This window comes from Drosophila subpulchrella, chromosome X (genome assembly GCF_014743375.2).
Source record: "Drosophila subpulchrella strain 33 F10 #4 breed RU33 chromosome X, RU_Dsub_v1.1 Primary Assembly, whole genome shotgun sequence".
In the NCBI taxonomy this organism is placed as follows: Eukaryota; Metazoa; Arthropoda; class Insecta; order Diptera; family Drosophilidae; genus Drosophila; species Drosophila subpulchrella.
This window is the reverse complement of record NC_050613.1, coordinates 25,757,855-25,777,784: the sequence shown is the minus strand read 5'-3', so window position 1 is coordinate 25,777,784 and position 19,930 is coordinate 25,757,855. Positions and strand designations below refer to the sequence as shown.

Below are 19,930 nucleotides of genomic sequence, written 5' to 3'. Positions count from 1 at the left end.
GAGCCTGTTTATGACGCTATCTTGACAACATCGACTGCAAAATGAGCCTGTTTGTGACGCTATCTTGACATAAACGACTGCAAAAATGAGCCTATTTATGACGCTATCTTGACAACATCGACTGCAAAATGAGCCTGTTTGTGACGCTATCTTGACAACATCGACTGCAAAATGAGCCTGTTTGTGACGCTATCTTGACAACATCGACTGCAAAATGAGCCTGTTTGTGACGCTATCTTGACATTGGCGACTGCAAAAATGAGCCAGTTTGTGACGCTATCTTGACTTTTCTGACTGCAAAATTGAGTCTGTTTATGACGCTATCTTGACAACATCGACTGCAGAAATGAGGCTGTTTGTGACGCTATCTTGACACTTTGGTTGTAAAATGAGCCTATTTATGACGCTACCTTGACATTGCCGATTGCAAAAATGAGCCGATTTGTGACGCTATCTTGACTTTTTGGTTGTAAAAAATGGGCCGGTTTGTGACGCTATCTTGACATCAATGACTGCAAAAATGAGCCTGTTTGTGGCGCTATCTTGACATTGCTGACTGCAAAAATGAGCCTATTTATGACGCTATCTTGACAGCATTGACTGCAAAAATGAGCCTGTTTGTGACGATATCTTGACCAGTACCCTTTGAAATATGTGAAAATAGCTAGAAAATAGCTGGGACCAATTTATTAGCTTTTTAGCGGTTCAAAACGGTTAGTACTTGATTTAGGACAATGGTTGCTGTCCCCGATATATCCCAAGTTCATAAACAACCACAATAATCGGTTTTGCTTTTGAAGTAAAAGGCTCACATTTATTCGTTTATAATTATAGTTAATTTGTTCATAAATACACGCACATTAATATTTTATTAAAACAATTCATTTATCAATAAGTAGTTCAAAAAGCGTTTTATATCTTTCTATCTCTGTCTCTTTCACTGACTCCATGTCTATCGCTCTGTCTCTCTCCGTCTCTGGCTCTCCGTCTCTTTCGCTTTCCGTATTAACTAATGCCAAAAATACATGTAAACAAATCACCATTTAGTTATCTTTTCGTTTCGTTCTCGCTTTTGATTAATACTAATAATAATAAAAAATGTTTTTTGTTTGCTTTCGTTTTTTCAATTAGCTACGTTTTTGAATTTTGTATGATTTCGTTAAATATATAAATCCATATTAATTTATGCGCCGAAAGAACCAATAAAGCCGAAGCAACGCACTGGACCAATTTGTAATCGTTGGCAAAACAGCAGCCAATTGTTGTATATATAATATACCATATTAACCCGCCGGGAGCTGCCATGTGCAGTCTGTCCTGGCCAGAGATTTGGTCAAGTGGCAGGCGAGGATGCACAGGGAAGCTTCCGCACGGATAGTTAAAGGGTTCGTACATAAATTAAAAAACAATTTACGTACTTTTTGGGTTGAAGGAGAGAGGGATTAATATATATATATATATATGCTATATAATAACTGACATCCACAATACGCTTATTTTGGAATGCACACATCTAGGGAGTGTTCAAATTTGAGTTGGAATTCGAGTTAAGGCTAAGACAACATTATAAGCTAGTTAAGTATTGGCGTAGTAGAGTTGCTCTGCTCTCAATCTTTGGCGCCTGTTAAACCGTAACCGTATCCGTATCTGAATCTGAATCTGGAGGAGCAGCGGTTACGTTTTGAAAATTTCTCTAGAGGCAGTTGGCATCGTTTCAATTTCGATTGTAAGTCGGGCAGAGTCAAGCGAAGGATCCTTAGGCTTACGGGTTATACGGGGTGTACGTGTAGATCTTAGGACTAATGACTGGCGGCGCTGGCAAGCCGTTTTGCTCTTGAGGTAACTTCCATTCAATGAACGGCAAACGAAGGCGAAGGCAAATTGTCTACGAACTAGTGGGGTGACATGCCTAAAGTAGCTAGTCTTTCTATGGCTAGGCTTTTCACTTTTTGTCTTTCTTTTTTGAGGGGGACGGGTATCCTACGTATATAAATAACTACAGTACAATCCGGGGGTGTTGCAGAAGTCCTATGAAATTTATATATGTATTATTTAGGCGTCTAGAAATAGCTAACAATTATAAAGTACCAGCAAACTTTTCACAAAAGATTATGAAATAAATTGCATTTACATATTAGCAAGTATAATTATTTCAAATGTTGCAAATTGCCTTTAAAAAATTCAACAACTTTAAAGTACCAACTTACTTTTCACAAAATGTTATGAAATAAATTTGATTTACCTAACTCTTTATATAACTAGTAGTAAATTTAGGGATCAGCATTTGAAACCAAATATTTTAGCAAATATCAATATTTCAAATACAAGATGCCTTTAAAAAATGTTAAACTAATAAAGATTATGAATACATTTCATTATCTAACTCTTTATACAACTTGAAGTAAATTTAAGGATTAACATTTGAAACCAAATAATCTTTTAAAGTGTAAATATTTTTAAAATTGCAAGTTGCCTTTGAAAATTTCAATTCCTTTGATTGCAAGGGAATGAAAACTTAAACCTTTTCAGGAATTTCTGCATCACCCCGAATTCCTAGACTTAGGTAAGTTATAAAAAACTTCTAAAATGGAAATAAAGCGTTTCGGGTGTGTTTTTTTGGGTGCTACAACGTGAGGCTGAGGTGCAATATCACGTGCCTACTCGATGCCGAACGTGTTGGTCTCCTCGACGGCCAGCAGCAGCTTCTCGTAGAGCAGCTCGGGCGTGGGATAGGGCGGCAGGTCCAGCCGGTTGAAGCAGGTGTGGGCGCGGGGCAAGGCATTCGGCTTGCCCCACTTCTCGATGCAAAAGCGCCGCGGACCCGTCGATCCGCGCAGCGCGGAGAAGCCCTCGTAGGGAATGCTCGAGGTGCCAGTCACAAACTGCAGCAGTCGCAGACGCTGCTCGTTGCTGAAACGCTCGATGACCTGCCAGAACCACACGATCACCTGGTGGTTGTCATGGTAGCCGGAACGATACTCCGTATTCAGCCGCCAATCGTTCGTGTCTATCTCAGCGGTGCCGGCGATCACCAGCTCCAGTTCCCGAGCATCGAAGACGGAGACGAGGCGCGAGTCGACCACTTCGTAGAAGCCACGCACCAGCGACTCCGTCTGCTCCTGAACGCCGCGCTCCAGCCGCCACTTGATCATCCGCTCCAGATACTCCTTCTTGTTCTTCTCGTTGACAATGATGTTCTTGCCGCCCGGCTTCAGTTCGCGCTCCACCACACGGCCGAGCAGCTCCTCGGTGACGCAGAACGTGAGGCCCAGATCCACGCCGGTGCCGATGTCATTGTCGCGTATCCACTGCAGCGACTGATGGAACTCGTTGTCCAGCGACTCCAGATCGCTGAGCGCCACGGGCAGGCGGAGCAGCGCCTTGTAGAAGGGTCGCGTAAAGAAGGCGTCCAGCAGGTATTGGTGCACCAGGGCCAATCCCAGCACACGGCCGCTGAAGCGGAACCAGTCGTGGCAGTTGTCCACGAATGCCGACAGCGGCGACACCTGCACCGTGTACGTGTCGTTGGCCGAGTACTCGAACAGGCCGTAGTACGGGTTGAACAATTCGCGGGAGAGCAGGAAGAAGAACTCGCGCGAGGGTCCGCCGTAGTCCAGGCCCTCCTCCGTGTCCCACAGCACGGCGAGGCGGCCGCGCTGCAGATCCTTCTTGTTGGCAGACATGATGCGGCGGAAGGCGTCCTCCAGCAGGTGGCTGCGGCGGATGTGCAGTCTGAAAGGAAGAGATTACCGGATTAGTTTTGCTCAATCTTGGGAGTTTTTCAGGTTCATGGCCAGATTTGGTTGCATTTTCTATTAGTACATCTTTTAAGTACGTTCACACATAAAAACATACCAATTGGTCCTTTGAAACCAAAGATATAGTATTTTATAGCTTATCTTTGGATACCACAGAAGCAAAATTAAAAATTTAGAAGGGATTATCTCGATGTAAGATTCTCCAGAGCGAAAATTATATATAACCCATTTTCTATTGGTACATATTTTTAAGTACGTTCACACATAAAAACATACCAATTGGACCTATGAAACCAAAGATATAGTATTTTATAGCTAATCTTTGGATACCAAAGTAGCAAAATTCAAAATTTAGAAGGGATAATCCCTCTATCTCGAAGTAGGGCTCTCCAGAGAATGCGAAAATTACTGTTTCGAAGTACCAATGTATATAGCCCATTTTATATTAGTACATCTTTTTAAGTAAGTTCACACATAAAAACATACCAATTAGACCTTTGAAACTAAAGATATAGTATTTTATAGCTAATCTTTGCATACCAAAGTAGCAAAATTTAAAATTTAGAAGGGATTATCTTGAAGTGTAGGATTCTCCAGAGAATGCGAAAATTACTGTTTTTCGAGGTACAACCCATTTTCTATTGGAAAATTTTTTTGAGTACGTTCACACATAAAAACATACCAATTGGACCTTTGGAAACAAAGATATAGAATTTTATAGCTTATCTTTAGATACCAACGTAGCAAAATTTCAAATTTAGAAGGGATTATCTCGAAGTAGGGTTCTTCAGAGAATGGGAATACTACTATTTTTCGGTGTACAAGTTTATAAAAACCTTTTTCACCACCCCAAATACTTACTTTAGCTTGTGGGGCCCCTGGCCATAGCCCTTGGACTCCAATTTGCGGTAGAAGCTGCGCAGCTTGGCCTCGAAATCCCTGCGGAACGGAGGCGGCGCCCGCTGCGGCATTCGGGAACTCAGGACCGGCGATCCCTGCGGACTGCGCTCTTCGATAGGAACATAGCTCATGATCTCCTGCTCAAACAGGCTGCGTGGGAGGAGATAGAAGGTGGAAAATCGTTTAGATACAAGGTAAAATTAGTTGCACTCTATCAAAAAATAAAAAAAGAAAACAGCGATTAACTACGGGGTTGGCCATAAATCTACGGCCAGAACTCTCCGCCACTGGTGGCGTCATTTTCCAGCGGTGCTTTTGATTGCTCATGGCTAATCCGACAATTGATTAGCCCCCACGCAGCAGAGCACCAGCACATCCGACAGCCCGGAAAGGACGCCAATCCAAATGGGGATTGATAGCGTTGATAGCGGTTAAAGGAGATAAATGCGGTTCGGACTTTGGATTAGCCATATGGGCTCCCACCGAGAGAAAAACTAAACGAGATGGGTCATACATAGAAGCTTTTTTGTATTATATCTTAAAATATGTATTATAACAGTCTCACTTAAGTGAAATTCGGTGTCCGTTGATTCTTGGTTTAGAGTAGATAGTTTATATATTTTAAAGATGAAAAACCAAATATCGTTAAATAAAGAACCTAAAGAACCTATATATAGATAGATTAAAAGATTCAAAAAAGAAAGTGTTCTATAGCATAAAATCTAACCTAAACTATGATAATTTGTAAGATCATAGAAAAGACTTATAGACTCAAACAAAATATTCGAAACTAATAAGATTGTATCTTCACTAATAGCCATAAGAATCGTTGGTAACTTCATAAAGAACCCATAAAACGGCTGAAAAATGTAATAGTAATCAATTAAAATCCGACAACTAATTGGACCCCCTAATGATTGCAAATTTTCAACTACGTATCAATCTTAAAACACTTGTTCAGGCTGAAAATCATACGATTGCAGCTGGCTGATACGTCACTCGGCGACATATATACACATACTATATATAGAACCGATTCTGGTGGTGTCGAACCATTTGCATTGAATTCAGCGGCGATGAAATCAGACCAGAGATGACCAATGCAAAAGGTCGGGAGGGCAAGTGATTTGTCAGGGGCATTAATATGCGCGCCTTGAATACATTTTAGAAGAGCCCAGCGCAGTCTTTCTTCCGCCCCCTCCCCCCAACTGGCCACGCCCACCCCTATCTCTACCCCTCAAAATAAAAAAAAAACCAAAGACCGCCAAAGTTTTCTCACCGCCAGGCGGAAGAATAGCTCGATTTTCAATCAATGCAATCGATTAGGTCAAAGGCGACCTTCGCCCAAAAGCCAGAACACACTTTTCCTTCCAGCTTTTTTTTGCTTTTGTCTGGCTATATTAACTGTTCCGATTCTAAGTAGTTAATCCATAATTTAAATTGCTATTTGGTCGCGCCTTTTGCTTTTCGCGCTGGCGGCCTTCAACTTGAAATTGAAAATTGGCCAATTAATAACGCAAATTATGGCGGTCAACCGCAGTTGCTACAAATAAATGTATTAATTTTTTTCGGGGGGAGCGATCGGATCGTATCGTATTGGAGATCGTATCGAATGGATAGTGACAACGGTAACAGTCGTTTTGCCTGCAATTATCGCCCCGCTCGGAAGTGACTAATTCGGCAATTGGAGCTCCCTCCTTTTTGGGGCTCATTAGCAATACTTTTCGGCAGATGGAAATGGAAACGGATCAATTAATGGCCGCACACATGCCGTGTCAAATTACTTTCAAATTACTAATCTAATGAAATTCTTGCAAAATTATTGGAACAACAGGAAGCTGCAATTAACGCAAATTAAATGGGGGGAAAAAATAAAAATAAAACGCGCGTTTTGTGGTGACACCCACTTCAAACCCACAACAAAGAACCATCGATCGCCATTCTGCGGGGCCTTTGAGCGATAGGCGGTGGGCGGTGGGGGAGCAGTGGAGAAGGGGGCGTGGCCGGATTGCGGGAATATCTATAAACACTTGATGCAATCGCTCTGGGTCACTGACTTTGCTTCTAGAGAAAGCCCACACAAACGCGGAAATACCAAGGGATTGGCTTTGATATCTTAAGAACAACTCTTTCTGTAGCCGTTATTGACCTATGAGGATTTTTACTATATTATTTATAATCTTAACTAATCATCCTAACATTTTAATTATCAAATTAAAATATTTGCTTAAGAATATCAACTAACCAACTAACTAACTATTAAATATATATAGTATATTATTTCCTAAAACAAAAAATACTAACTATACAATGATCATATTAAACTGTTTGCATAAGAAATTCATATTATTAACCACTTGGGATCCATACTATATTATTGATGATCATCAATAATGATGATCATCGGATCATATGATCAATTAATGATCATGCAAGCTAATTTCGGTTATCATATATTATACTCGAGTTCCATATTTTCTTCAGATGATCTACAATTACAATTAGATTACAATTGAATTAAAACAAGTCAATTCAAAGTATAAATCGCAACAGGCCTGTTAGACAGATTTGTTCCGAAGAACTGCCAAGTTTATTCAATAATCTTTCAGTCCGCAAAAATAATTCCATTTATGCGGGAACGAATGAGCGCTCGGGGATCTCAGATACAATTTATATTTTATTACAGTTCCCCCACTTCACTTCCTCAGCATATTTTATATCCTATCATATACTTATGAATGCACCACCGACTTTACCCACATTTCACAAATTATTCGCTAAATATTTGGAATTGGAGGCACTCCAAACATACTTGTATATGAAATATGATATGATATGGTAGCAGAGCGCTTTTATGCTGGTCGTCGAAACAGTAAAACAACATTTAAATATATTTATGTGGCGACTCACGTACTTCTCCCACATGTGGAAGGTGTAGACGAACTTGGAGAAGAGACCCATTTGATGGGTTGTAAATCCGAAATGGATTCTCAATTAGCAGTGCACTAAATTCACAAAAAGCCAAGAACCGAAAAAAAAAACAAAAACATAAGTAAAAATAACTCCAAACACAAGCGATAACTTCGGTGGTATCGAATCCGAATCCAACTGAAGCAGGCAGGCGACTGATTTTGGGTCCGGGTCCCCACATTATACTCGATTCGATTCCATTCCGAGTTGATGCACTGGGGGGCAGCAGGAAGGTGCGACCGATACCGCGATAAGCTGATAAGCACGACGGCGATAATGGATAATGGAGCCTTAACCCATTTGGGTTCTCGGCTGCCTACGGGTGAGTTTTTGTGGTTGGATATTTCTTTTGGGTATGAGAATACATATCTTAGGGTTTTTTGGGGGTTTCAATCTGCTTTTCACTGAAAACATATCAGTTTTAATAAATATGTATTTAATATGTTTCAGTTCCAACGATTGGCAAAAGAATATGGGTTTTACGCCCGAAAAAGTAATACCTTAACATCCATCCTATCCTGTCATCCTCACTATTTACACAACCGAAAATGTCAATAAAATCTATGAATTTTTTGAATTAATCAACCTAGCATGTACAATTTTAATTATAATATAACAAAGTTAAAGATCTAATAGACTTAATACTATATATTATATTTATTTTATTAGAATACAAAATAAATTCACATTTTTACAAGAGAGTCCTATTTAAAAAAAAACAAAACAAGGACTATTTAAAAAAAATTTATAGGATTTTGAAAATTTATTGAGTTCTAATAGGGATTATAAAAATAAATCGGATTTTGAAACATAAATTTAAATATTACCAAGACTAGCTAAAAATGATTGTTAACGTTTGGATTTCCTAATAAAATGTTTTTAAAAGGCAAGAGATTATAAAGTGTTTTCAAACATAACCCCTTTAAAAAGCGTTTCAAACGAGCATTCTCCTAAAACTCTTGGGCAAACGAAATCTAATCCAAAATCACTCAAAATAGTTGCAACACTGCCCCATTAATTGGTAAAATGTATGCCCCGCGATAAGCTACAAACTAAGTGCTCGGTCCAACAAAGTAATTGTGTAATGTAAGCGAACCACTTGAACCTAACCAACTAACAAAACATATCCTTGAGGCCCTGAGATCCCATGACATGGAACTCTGCAATTGGACACTCGCCATAATAATAGAGCCAATGGGACGGACAGAAATATGTGATGGGTGATGGGTTCCCACATCGCCATCACACAAATTACTCATAATTTGTGCGAACTGTTTACTTGGCATTCCGCAGCATTCCTGAAAGCCCAAGGGACCGGGAGTTGGGGATCCATCGGATCGGAAAGGCAGAGAGCTGCAACGTGGGAATGGAATGGGACCCGGAGGAGTCGCCAGCTGGAACCCGATCTCCACGGATAGAAAAGTGCAGGCCCGGCGGAATGGTAAACAAAATCGGATGCAACAGAGGGATTTGGAGGGGGATTTGGGACAGGATGTGATCTCGTTTTGCATACGCTGCACTTCTAGCCAAGCCACTTTTTGTGGGAAGTGCATGGGAAATGGGAGACTGGCCAATAGATGAGTAAACACTTCTTGGATGACTCAAAAACAAAGTATTAGATTATTGTGAAATAACAAATACTACTTGGTGTGGACATAGATGGCATTTATAAGAAAGATGATAAGCCCTATTTAAATAAAAGGTTAAAATGGGAAAGTTCTAATAGTTAGGATACAATAAAAACAAGACAGAATCTATTAAGTATTAATACAGCAAAGCTACCAGAAGACATAAGCTTCTGAGTTAAGATTCTAGCGTATACTTGCTTTTTTTCATCGGGGAAATATCCATTAAATTTGAACAAAATAGTTAGAAGTTAAGAAAATTTCTTATAGTTCCAATAAATGAGATAAAATTAAAATATAGCAATACAGATAAGATAATAAACTAACTGAAAAGACAATAACTTTTAAATTCTTATTTTTTATATATTCTAATTTTATATAGTATCCTTGCTATTGTATACATTCAATTGAAGTTTTCTAAAAACTTCAATAAATAGAATATAATACACATAAGAATCCAAGAATTCTATAATAAAGTAGAGTTAGTTCCCGAGTTTAAAATTCCACTTATATCCTTGTTTAGTATTTGGTATATATATTTTTCAATATAAATGCAATCAAAATAATTGGTAAATAAGTTTAAGTTATTTAACAAAACCATTTATGCGACTAATATAAACAGAACCAATTTGGGGTTCCTAAAAAAAGTTTTATGGATTTAAAGAAAAAGTTCCCTTAATCCGATCGTTTGCTTATCAGAGGGTACTTTACAACCATACAAAGATGACTCAAAGAGGTCAGGGGGAATTTTCCAGATGGTATTTAGAGGGTTTTTGATTGCCAAATGATCTACTTACACGGCCCACACGATGTAGGCAGCCTTCGACAGAAAGCCCATTTTGTTGTGCGCCCAAAGTCTTAAGATCCAAAAAGTTAACCATCACTGAGAACACCGGAGAGATAGCTCCTTGCGGTTATTTCGCTAACCGGTAGGGAAAAGGCGCGAAACGGTTAGTATCGGTTAGGGCGGTATCGGGTAGAATCGGTTTTGCTAGGCGGTCAATCGGAAACGGGACGATGTGTGCTCACGCTGCGGCTGTTGAAACGCTTCTGGTGATAGAAGCTCACTATCCGACGGAAAAAACGGAGCCAAGTCGCAACGGAGGCGGCAGAAGCGGCGGCAGCGGCGGCGAGCGTTAACCGGCGGAGTCACAGATAAACAAAACAAAAACTCTATACATACATGTATTACAAAAATAAAATAATAATAAAAAAAAAACAGAGCTCCAAACTCTCACTCTTTCCAGAAAAGGGTGGTTTTTATGCTCCCCGATCGAAAGCTGTACAGCATGTGCTATAAGGTATTTGCTATATGGTATTTGGTATTTGGTATTTGGTTGTATGCTACCCCAGTGACCGACGATTGCAGAATGCTGGCGTTTGTCTAGCCGCCGAACCGATAAATATGAAATTCAATTCAATTTAAGCGGCAAAGGAAATTATTTAATTATTCGCTGGTTTTGTTTTCGGTCGGCTTTTCGTTTCGTTTCGTATCGTTTAGTTCTGTTTTGGTTTTGGTTTCGTTGGTGATTTTGTTATTCGGTCTTTGTGCAAGGCGGCGGCGATCGCGATCGCGAGACGGTGCAGCGCTGCCCCAAACGACGTCGCCGCCGAACTCCAAGTAGCAGCAGCGATTGCACAGTGGTCAACAAAGGTGGTTAGGATTGAAAAAACAAATGGTAAGGGGTCTTAGAGTTTTGAAAACTTATTTTTCGAAAGCTTTTGATTATTAAAACTTGCAAACCCCATTAAATACCACACTAATATAGATGACAATATAAGTATACCATTATAAAAAAAAACCCTTTTTATAAAATTAAAGATCATAGTGCCGCTGTTTAGAACTTGGAAAATATATTAATGAAGCAGATTTTAAGGATAATAAATAAATAACCAGATAACACAACTGGTAAGGGGTCTTAGAATTTTGAAAACTTAATTTTAGAAAGCCTTTGATTATTAAAACTTCCAAGCCCCATTAAATACCACACTAATATAGATGAAAATATAAGTATACCATTATAAAAAAAACCCTTTTTATAAAAATAAAGATCATAGTGCCGCTGTCTAGAACTTCGAACATATATTAATGAAGCAGATTTTAGGGATAATAAATAAATAACCAAATAACACAAATGGTAAGGGGTCTTAGAATTTTGAAAACATATTGTTCGAAAGCCTTTGATTATTAAAACTTCCAAACCCCATTAAATACCACATTGATGAAAATATAAGTATAATGGTAAAAAATCCCTTTTTACAAAAATGCAAATCAAAGTGCCGCTGTCTAAAACTTGGAAAACATATAAATAAAGCAGATTTCAAGCATATTTTGTGGATAATAAATAAAAAGCCATAAAATCTTACAACACTTTAAATACAACGAAGGTACAACAGATTTTATTTTATTTTACTTTATAAGAAAATCTTTTTTTTTTAAATTTCGTTTTTCAAAAACACAAATTTTTCGAAAAATCATCAAAATTCGAGCAAAAGTTTTGTGCATAATAAATTAATTCTTAAAACTTCCTAAATCATTTAAAATACTATAAAATGAATGTAATGTAATAAATGTTTAAGATTTCTTATCACACCAAAAAATATTCTCCTTAAGACCTGAACTTTAGTTTCTGGAAACCCTAATAAAAGATTATTTTCCAAGTAGAAAATACTTGTATGTTACTTTGCATTGTAACATTGTTATAACTGGTGGGTTACTAAAAATGATATCTAAATAGCATTCTAAGGTGTTCCATAATCGTAAGACCTGGCTACACTGTACCGCCTGTCAGCTGTTGCCGGCATGACTTCGGGTTTGTGTTTGGGGTCGGTTTCGGGTTCTTGTTTGGGTTCGGATTCGGAATCGGCACTCGCTGCCACCGATTGGGATTGAGTCACCCCCATGAGGAGTGCACTTCAAACGATCGACGACAGCCCCATCCCATCGATTCCAAGCCACTCGCATGGCATTTGGGTGGGTGAGTGTGTGGCGTTGGTCATGGTTATAATTGTCCGCTCATCACTCCACCACGAGGGCGACAACGACGACGACGACGACGACTTATACGACCACTCCCACTCCCTTTCTAACTGGAACTAGTGCCACGCCCCGCATTTAGCACGCCCCAAAACGGAAGCCAGCCACAACAGAAAGCGAAAACACACCACAAACAGACGCCGGCCACTGTCTCCATGTGTGCCTGCCCTGCCTGCCCTTCCTGCCCTTCCTGCCCTGCCCCAATGCCCCAATCCCTCAATGCTCCAATGCCTCAATGATCCCATGTCCCCATACAAAATTAAGCGCATGCACGCATGCGCAGCCGCCCAAAAGCCCAATGAACTGTAAACAAGCAACGAACAACGGCAACAACTAAAAAAAAAGCGAACCTTCCCTTCTACGGGTCAAATTTGAACGGCAAACAGCAGTTAACCCAACTTCACCGCCAACTTCCTGCTCCAAAGAAAATCATGAAAATGCCAATACCCTTAAAACTTTGTTATCATGTTTGGACTCTAATGTGAACTACTCGTATGCATTATAAAACTTGGATGTCTTATATCTTTAAGTATATAAGAATACATAAGCAAAAATGTTTTAAAGTTTAACTTTAAACATAATAAAATATATTATATTATTCAGTGTTCATAAGGATCTAAATACTCACATAAGTACCTAGGTACAATCTCGTATAACTAGGTACAATAAATAATTTTATATTTTTTAACTTACTAAAGCATTTATTTTCATTGACCCTAAAAAAATAAGATTACCTACGTTGGTAGGGTACTTAAATATTTAAAACTATTTAGTTATTTGCATTGTTTTTTAACCATATTAATAAAACAAAAATATAACCCTTTCCGACACTGGTTAAATTAATATTTTGCACCTACTTCTTAAAAAAAAAACGCTGTTATATAAGCCAAGTTTTAAAAAATAAAGCCCCTGCATTTAAAACATTTTAAAAAATAGATCTTGGTAAATATTTTGTTATTATTATTTTTTGGGTACCAAAAAGTATTACCTTTCCCAACACTGATTTTGATAAGCTATATTTATAGTTTGAAAACATGTTGAATATCTGAATTTATAACCTTATATTAAAAACATATAATCAAATATTTTGTTTAGTATTCGGTTTTCTTCGGGAAATTAGATATACCCCAAGAAAGATCATTTAAAACTTGTCGATGCCTTGGCGACAGCGACGAAGTTCAACGATGACGATTACCAGAGAGACTACCAGCGAGGGTGCCGATGATAATGATAATACTGGCTGATGACGATGACGACACCGCCACACCCCCGCCAGAAAAAGAAAGACGATCGGTAGGGACTCGAAATTAAAAATGGAATTGGAGTTGCGATGGTTGCACAGCTAGTATTCGTTCCCCGTTTGGCCAATAAATTATGCTTCATTTGGAATTGGGTTAAATTGTGAGCCGGGGGAAAAGGGGGAAGAATTAGCGGATTAGTGGGGAGAGTGCCATATTTATGGGGCAGCTGCTGTGGCTTTAGGGCGTTGCCCTGCCCGAAAAGGGGGCGTGGCTGCCCCGAAGTTGGAATGCCCCCATCCAGGCAGTAAATATCCAAGATCGCTCAATAAATACCCATCTGCAGTTATCTATGTATATTATTTCAGGTAATTCACCAATGTAAAAGCATTTAACCAACTGGCGAAATGTGTAGGTAAATAGATGGACGGCTTATTAATTGCAGCCCGTTTTGAGGAAGGGGGGTTACCTCATTCGAACCTATGAGTAATGACCAAGTGCAGATTGTCTGGGGCTGCGAATTCTGATCTAAGCCTGTCCTACGGGGAGTTGTGCAATCCACTTTATGTGTTTCCCCAATCCGAACGGTTTCAAATGCTTGTGTAAATATTTCTCCTAACAAGCTTGTTTACTGGAATTCTTAACGAGGCAATACGTTTCATATGGGCCAGTCGAGAGATTGAATTTCATGTTTTTCTTTCAAGATTTTTTTTTTAAACCCAATTGCACAGACATATTCTGTACACTTTAAAATGCTATCGTTATACGTTATATTTTCTATCAATCGATGGCTTGTCTTTATTAAGAACCTTTAAAAAATTACAACCAAAGTTGATTGACTAGGTAGATTGTGACCCTTTTCAATGCGTATTCTCAAGTGTTTTGTTTTAAGTTTAGCCCAAAATTATAATTGTTTAAATTAAAGCTTAACGTCAAGTTTAGGTGACTTTCCTCCTAGAACGTGAACATTATAGTAAATATAAACTGATTATCTATAATATGAATATGAATGAATATTGCTCCCACTTAATATTTCCTCTCCTACGAGAGCAAAAACTCCCACGGCTCTTTTCCCAATGAAGCTCGACAATTTGGCTAATTGAAATGCAATTAAACGGCTCGATCGGAATTATTGGTGGCCGCCGCGGAATAATCGACAAGTTGAAAGCTTAATCTCTCGACTTCAATTTCCATTTCCATTTTTCTGCCGCCGAGATTGGGATTAAGATTAAGGCCAGCACCACTGCATGTCGGATGCAGTTCCTCCATTTTTGTGGTCAGAGCGGGGCGGCGGTGGATGTGAGTACTTTTGAAGAAACACGGCCAATTAGACAATAAGCAATGAGATTAGAAGCCAAGACGAAGTGCTAGCCTTGCCGTGGGTAGGTGGTGAGGTGGTTGGTCCGTTTGCTTTGTTGGACGTGTTTGGCGTTTTGGAAAATTAGCCAACAACCTTCGACACGGTTTTTAAAAGCAATTAAACCCCACACACACACTCATTCGCGGAGCACTCAAGCAGGACCGCCGCCAAAATCGATTGAAGCCAACAGAACCGAAGTCAAAAACCCACAACACCAAATCCACAGCCAAAACCAAACTAATCCGCACCGAGCCAGCAAAATGACGCACCAATGCAATTTCAGGCCAGGTGGATTCGGACTCGGATTTGGATTTGGTTTTGGATTCGCCCTGGCTGTGGGGAACCTTCGTCAAGTGCAGGTGGAGCCATTGGCTGACGGCCACCGGTGCGTCATGTGAGGGGTTCATTAGACCCACGGCAGTTCCGAGGGTTTCCAGCTGTCTGGCAGGCTTATTATTGGTTTAAAGAGGTAATAAGTAAATAATAAAGTGCATCGAATATAATAGTGAACAAGATTCTTAAGGAATTAACCCCCCGGTAAGAACATATTTATATAAAACAAGTTTTTAACATAAACATGTTTTGAACTATCTGTTTAACAATTTAAATGTATCCACTTTGGGATTTTAAAAGTTTTGGAAAACGTAGAATGAAAAAGCTAAAGAATTCAACCAAGAGCCCATTGAGGTATCACACTTAAAAATCAGGATCCAATGACTCAAGGTATGGAATTTAGAAGATCAATTTTGGGATCCCTTTCTAAAAAACCATTGGAAATTCAGAAAAATGTAACATGAAAATGGGTCTACATTTTTACTATCGGTTAAAAGACAAATTTTAATGTAGAATATCAGAGAATTTAACCACAAACTCATAGAGGTATACCACTTCAAAATCGGGATCCATTTACCCAAGTTATGGAATTTTGAAGTTGAGTTTTGGGTTCCTATTCCGAAAACCATTGGAAATACGGAAAATTCGAACATGGAAGGGTTAAAATTTCGACCCTCTTTTAAAAAAAATATATTAATGTAGACCATTAGAGAATTCAACCACAAACTCATAGAGGTATCAACCTCTAAAATCGGTAACCAATTAGCAAAGTTATGGAATTTAGAAGTTGAATTTTGGGTTCCTATTCCGTAAACCATTGGAAATACGGAAAAATCGAACATGAAATGGGGGTAAAATTTTGACCCTTAGAAGTTGAGTTTTAGGATCCTAATCCGAAAACCATTGAAAATACGGAAAAATCGAACATGAAAGGGGTAAAGTATCGATTCTTGTTATAAAGAAGAACTTTAAATTTGGAATATAAGAAAATTCAACTACAAACGCATAGAGGTATCCCACATCAGAACCAAACCCCTATAACTCAAGTTATGGAGTCCAACAGCTCTTCCTAATGCTAAAAAAAACCAGGTCGGTGCACTCACCTCAGCAAAATGGTCAGTTGTAGGTCATGCCCCAATCTCTCGAGAGCGGGAACACCCTCCACCCGCAGGATATTGATTTTCTCACGGAGCGGGCGGGACATGGTGTGCTGGCCCTGGCGCTCTCGCAGGATCTCCAGGATGTTCGGCTGACGCAGGAAAGCGATAACCTTGAGAGTGAAACAGAGATTAAATAAAAAAGGGCTAGGAGGATTGGGAGCAAACAACAGACTCACCTTTTCGTTGTAGGCAATGGGCACATCCTCGTACCCGGCTGCTGTGGCCCCCACGCCGGCCATTCCGGCTGCTCCGCCCGCTGAGCGATCCATGCTGAGGGCACAGGCGATGGCTGCCGTGGTGGTGCAGTTGTGGCCATGTCCATGGCTGCTCCTGGCGGAGGACGACGAGGACGATGAGGGCCTGGGCGGAGGTAGGGGCGGCACTCCGGACACCGAGGAGCCGGGACTGGCGTTAATATGCCCACTGGTGGCCGACAGGCAGTTCCCATCCACGAGATCCGGATAGTAGTAGCCCACGCCCGGCTGTTGCTGCGTATGCTGCTGGCGATGGCGCACAACACGCGGACACTCGACGGGCAGGCGGGGATCCATGAACGAGGTGCGACGGTGCTGGTGGTCGATAAAGAACTGCTTGCCCGACTGATCCAGCTTGGTCTCCCAGCAGGAGGGCAGCTCCCTGCTCATCTGGGCGAAGGTGTTGACCAGCGCCACCAGATCCTTGTTGTACTGGTACCGCTGGAAGCATTGCGGATCTCGTCGAATGCGCATGACCATGTGCTTCAGCGCCGCGTTTCGGTTGTAGATGGCCAGCGCAGCTTCGTTGGTGTGCAGCAGGGAATAGAAATCCGGACGGCAGAGCATCAGAATAGCGGGATGGATGGCCGAGGCGGGGGGAGGAGCAGCCGGAGCACCGGGATTGGCGCCGCTATTGGCCGATGGAGGCAGGTTATAAAGCTGCGCGGCTCTGCTCTCATTGGTAATGGTGCGGCGGATGCTCTGATACCGCCTATCCAGCTGTTGGCGATGGTGCTGCTCTCTTCCCGCTGGTCCACCACTGGGCGCCGCTCCTGGTCGCTGCCAGGAGGTCGTCCGCGTTGTGTGGTCGATGTAGAAAATGCGTCCATGGCTATCCATGCGCGCCTCCCAAGCCGGTGGCAGTGGTGGCTCTCCCGCGGCTCCAGCTCCGCTTGTTCCGGACACCGTGCCCGATCCCGGTTCCATTAGAGCTGCTCCAGCTGCTGCTGCCGCCGCCGCCGCAGCTGCTGCTGCACTTCGTTCTGGGATGGATGGCAGACGAGTGCTGCTAATGTGCACCACTTCGTCAGGCGGCTCCTGACCCTGTTCCTGGCCACCATCCTGCAGGTAGACGTAATCCAAATGACTAGTAACGGCTGGGGGATCCGATGGGACTGGGATCCCTCCGCCGCTGGCGAGGCTAGAGTTGGCAGTGACGGCTTGGAGGCGGGCATGCCGTCGGGCATGGTGAGTGGGCGTGGGCGGACATACCAGGGGCGATCCAGTGGCTCCCCCTGCGGTACCAGCTCCGGCTCCTCCGCCCACACGCTTCAGCAGACGCTGCTGCGGTCGCTGGCCGTGGAAGGTTGGCGTTCCTGGTGCCACGGCATCCTGAAGTGCGCCACCCACTCCCCTGCCCCTGGTGGGCGAGTGCTGCTCCGGACTCAGGCTGAGATCCAGGGGCGAGGCGCTGCGCGTGGAGCAGCCCGAGGGAGGACTCCGCGGCCGCTTCGGTGACAGCAGGAGACGTGGCGAGGCTTGCTCCTCCGAAGAGCTGGCCTTGCCATTGGAAAGGGCACGAGTGAGCGGACGGTGCTGACGCAGATACGGGAATTGCAGACTGTTTGGCGACGAGGACGAGTGTCCAACACCCGAGGAGCTGGGGAAGGTGGGAAACTCATAGCTCTGATGGACCGGCACCTTTTGTGTGCTGATCGTGTTGATGTAGCTGTCCGGACCGATCTTTTTCTTCAGCAGCGGCTTGAATCGCACGGGTGGCGTGGCCAGGGGTGAGTTATTAGAACTGCCACTGCCCTGGGGCATTTCCTCGGTCAGTCGCTCGTCCGTGTCCAGGATGTCGAACTGGAAGACATCGCCCTGCAGCTTGAGATCCCGACCAACGGCCCGCGGCGGCCAGGAGCGCTCCAACGGGCGATGCTGCGGTGGCGAGGGCTGCCGGAGATGATGATGGTGTTGCTGTTGCTGTTGCTGCTGCTTCTGTTGCTGTTGTTGCTGTTGACGGCGCTGCACATGGGTACTGGCCTGAAGGGCAGCGGCTGCCCCCAGCAGACTCTCCACAGCAGCCGCCTCCTCGTCCTCCTCCTCCTCGACCTCCTCATCCACTTCAGCCATGCTCAGGGTATCCACCATCTCGGCGGGCACGGTTTCGAAGCATTCGCGAGCCACCCACAGATTAAAACCGTCTCCATTGGCATTCGACAATGTGGTGGCGGGCGAAGCACCCGCCTTGGTCTTCTTCTTGGCGCCGCTGAGGGGCGTGGAGCCACCGCTTTGGGGCGACAGAGTCCAGGACTTGCGACGGGCACCACCACCCACGCTGCTGCCACCATCGCTGCCGATGCTGCCGTTGTAGGAGTTGGTGGGCGAGAGCGTGGCATTGTTGGCCGGCGTCTCGCAGGATTTGGTGGAGAGCAGGGTCTGGTGGCGGGGTTCCTTGGGCTCCCTGAACTCTGGGGGTTTCTCCTCTTTGGGCGCTGTAAGTAGGGAAGGATGGATAAGTGGATGAATTGGCTTTCTATGCTCGAGTTACTTACATGCTTCACTTGGTGGGCTGGCCAGTGCGCAGGCCCCCAGCTGCTCCTCCGTTTCTTGGTTCCCTGATGACAATGGCTGCTCCTGATCCTGCTGCTGCTCTTGTTCCTCCGCCTCGCTGACACTCACCTGGACATCGTTGGTCAGGGTGAGGGCACTCTGGAAGGCCTGTTCTAGTTCATCGCTTTCGTTGCCGTTGCGCGCCTCGTAGAAGGCCTCCTCCTCCTTGGGATCATCCTCCTCGTCCTCATCGTCTTCCTCCTCCTCCTCCTCTTCTTCCTCCTCCTCCTCCTCCTGCGACCTGGCTGCAATGGGATCCACTGGGCTCCTGTCCGCCAGGCATGACGAAGATGCTGCCAAGGGCTTTAGGGCCACCGGAGCAGCTGGTGGCTCCATTTCGCTGGACTCCGGAACTCAAGATGTGCTCTTCCTCTTCCGCTTGGCGTCCCCACCTCTCTTCCTCTTCCGCTGCGTCCGCCCCTACCCCTACCAGCAATGCCACCCTGCCCCCGCGCCCTGCCCAGGGTTAACGGTTACAGTTACAGCTGCAGTTGCTCTACTTCGGCGTTGTGACCTTTGCTGCCCTTCGACCCGCGCATTTCCGTGCTCACTGCCATTAGACTGGTTCTTCTATTTTTTCGACTTTTTATTTTATCAATTGTTAATTAAAGTTTTTGTAATTAAAAAGCTACAAAATATTTTTTACGCGCAGCCAGTGTTACCGGATGGCAATGCTGTGATTTGCCAGCACGCTGCAGCACGGTACCACTGCCCGCCGGAGTGGCCACTTGGATAAGCACCA

The 19,930-nt window shown here is 42.9% G+C and overlaps 1 protein-coding gene across 2 annotated transcripts; it reads right to left on the bottom strand.

Moving 5' to 3' along the window:
• Positions 1-866: 866 nt before the first annotated feature.
• Positions 867-19,866, bottom strand: LOC119556402 (E3 ubiquitin-protein ligase HECW2). Of its 2 annotated transcripts, XM_037868578.1 has the most exons (5): positions 19,131-19,866; positions 16,558-19,070; positions 16,325-16,491; positions 4,620-4,808; positions 867-3,732 (listed from the first exon to the last, which is right to left on the bottom strand). In XM_037868578.1, exons 1-5 carry the CDS (start codon positions 19,522-19,524, stop codon positions 2,658-2,660), a joined length of 4,338 nt encoding a protein of 1,445 aa, XP_037724506.1. In that variant the 5' UTR covers positions 19,525-19,866; the 3' UTR covers positions 867-2,657. The 2 variants fall into 2 exon arrangements, with proteins under 2 accessions (XP_037724506.1, XP_037724507.1); XM_037868579.1 differs by lacking the exons at positions 16,325-16,491; positions 16,558-19,070; positions 19,131-19,866 and adding an exon at positions 10,051-10,509.
• Positions 19,867-19,930: the final 64 nt, after the last annotated feature.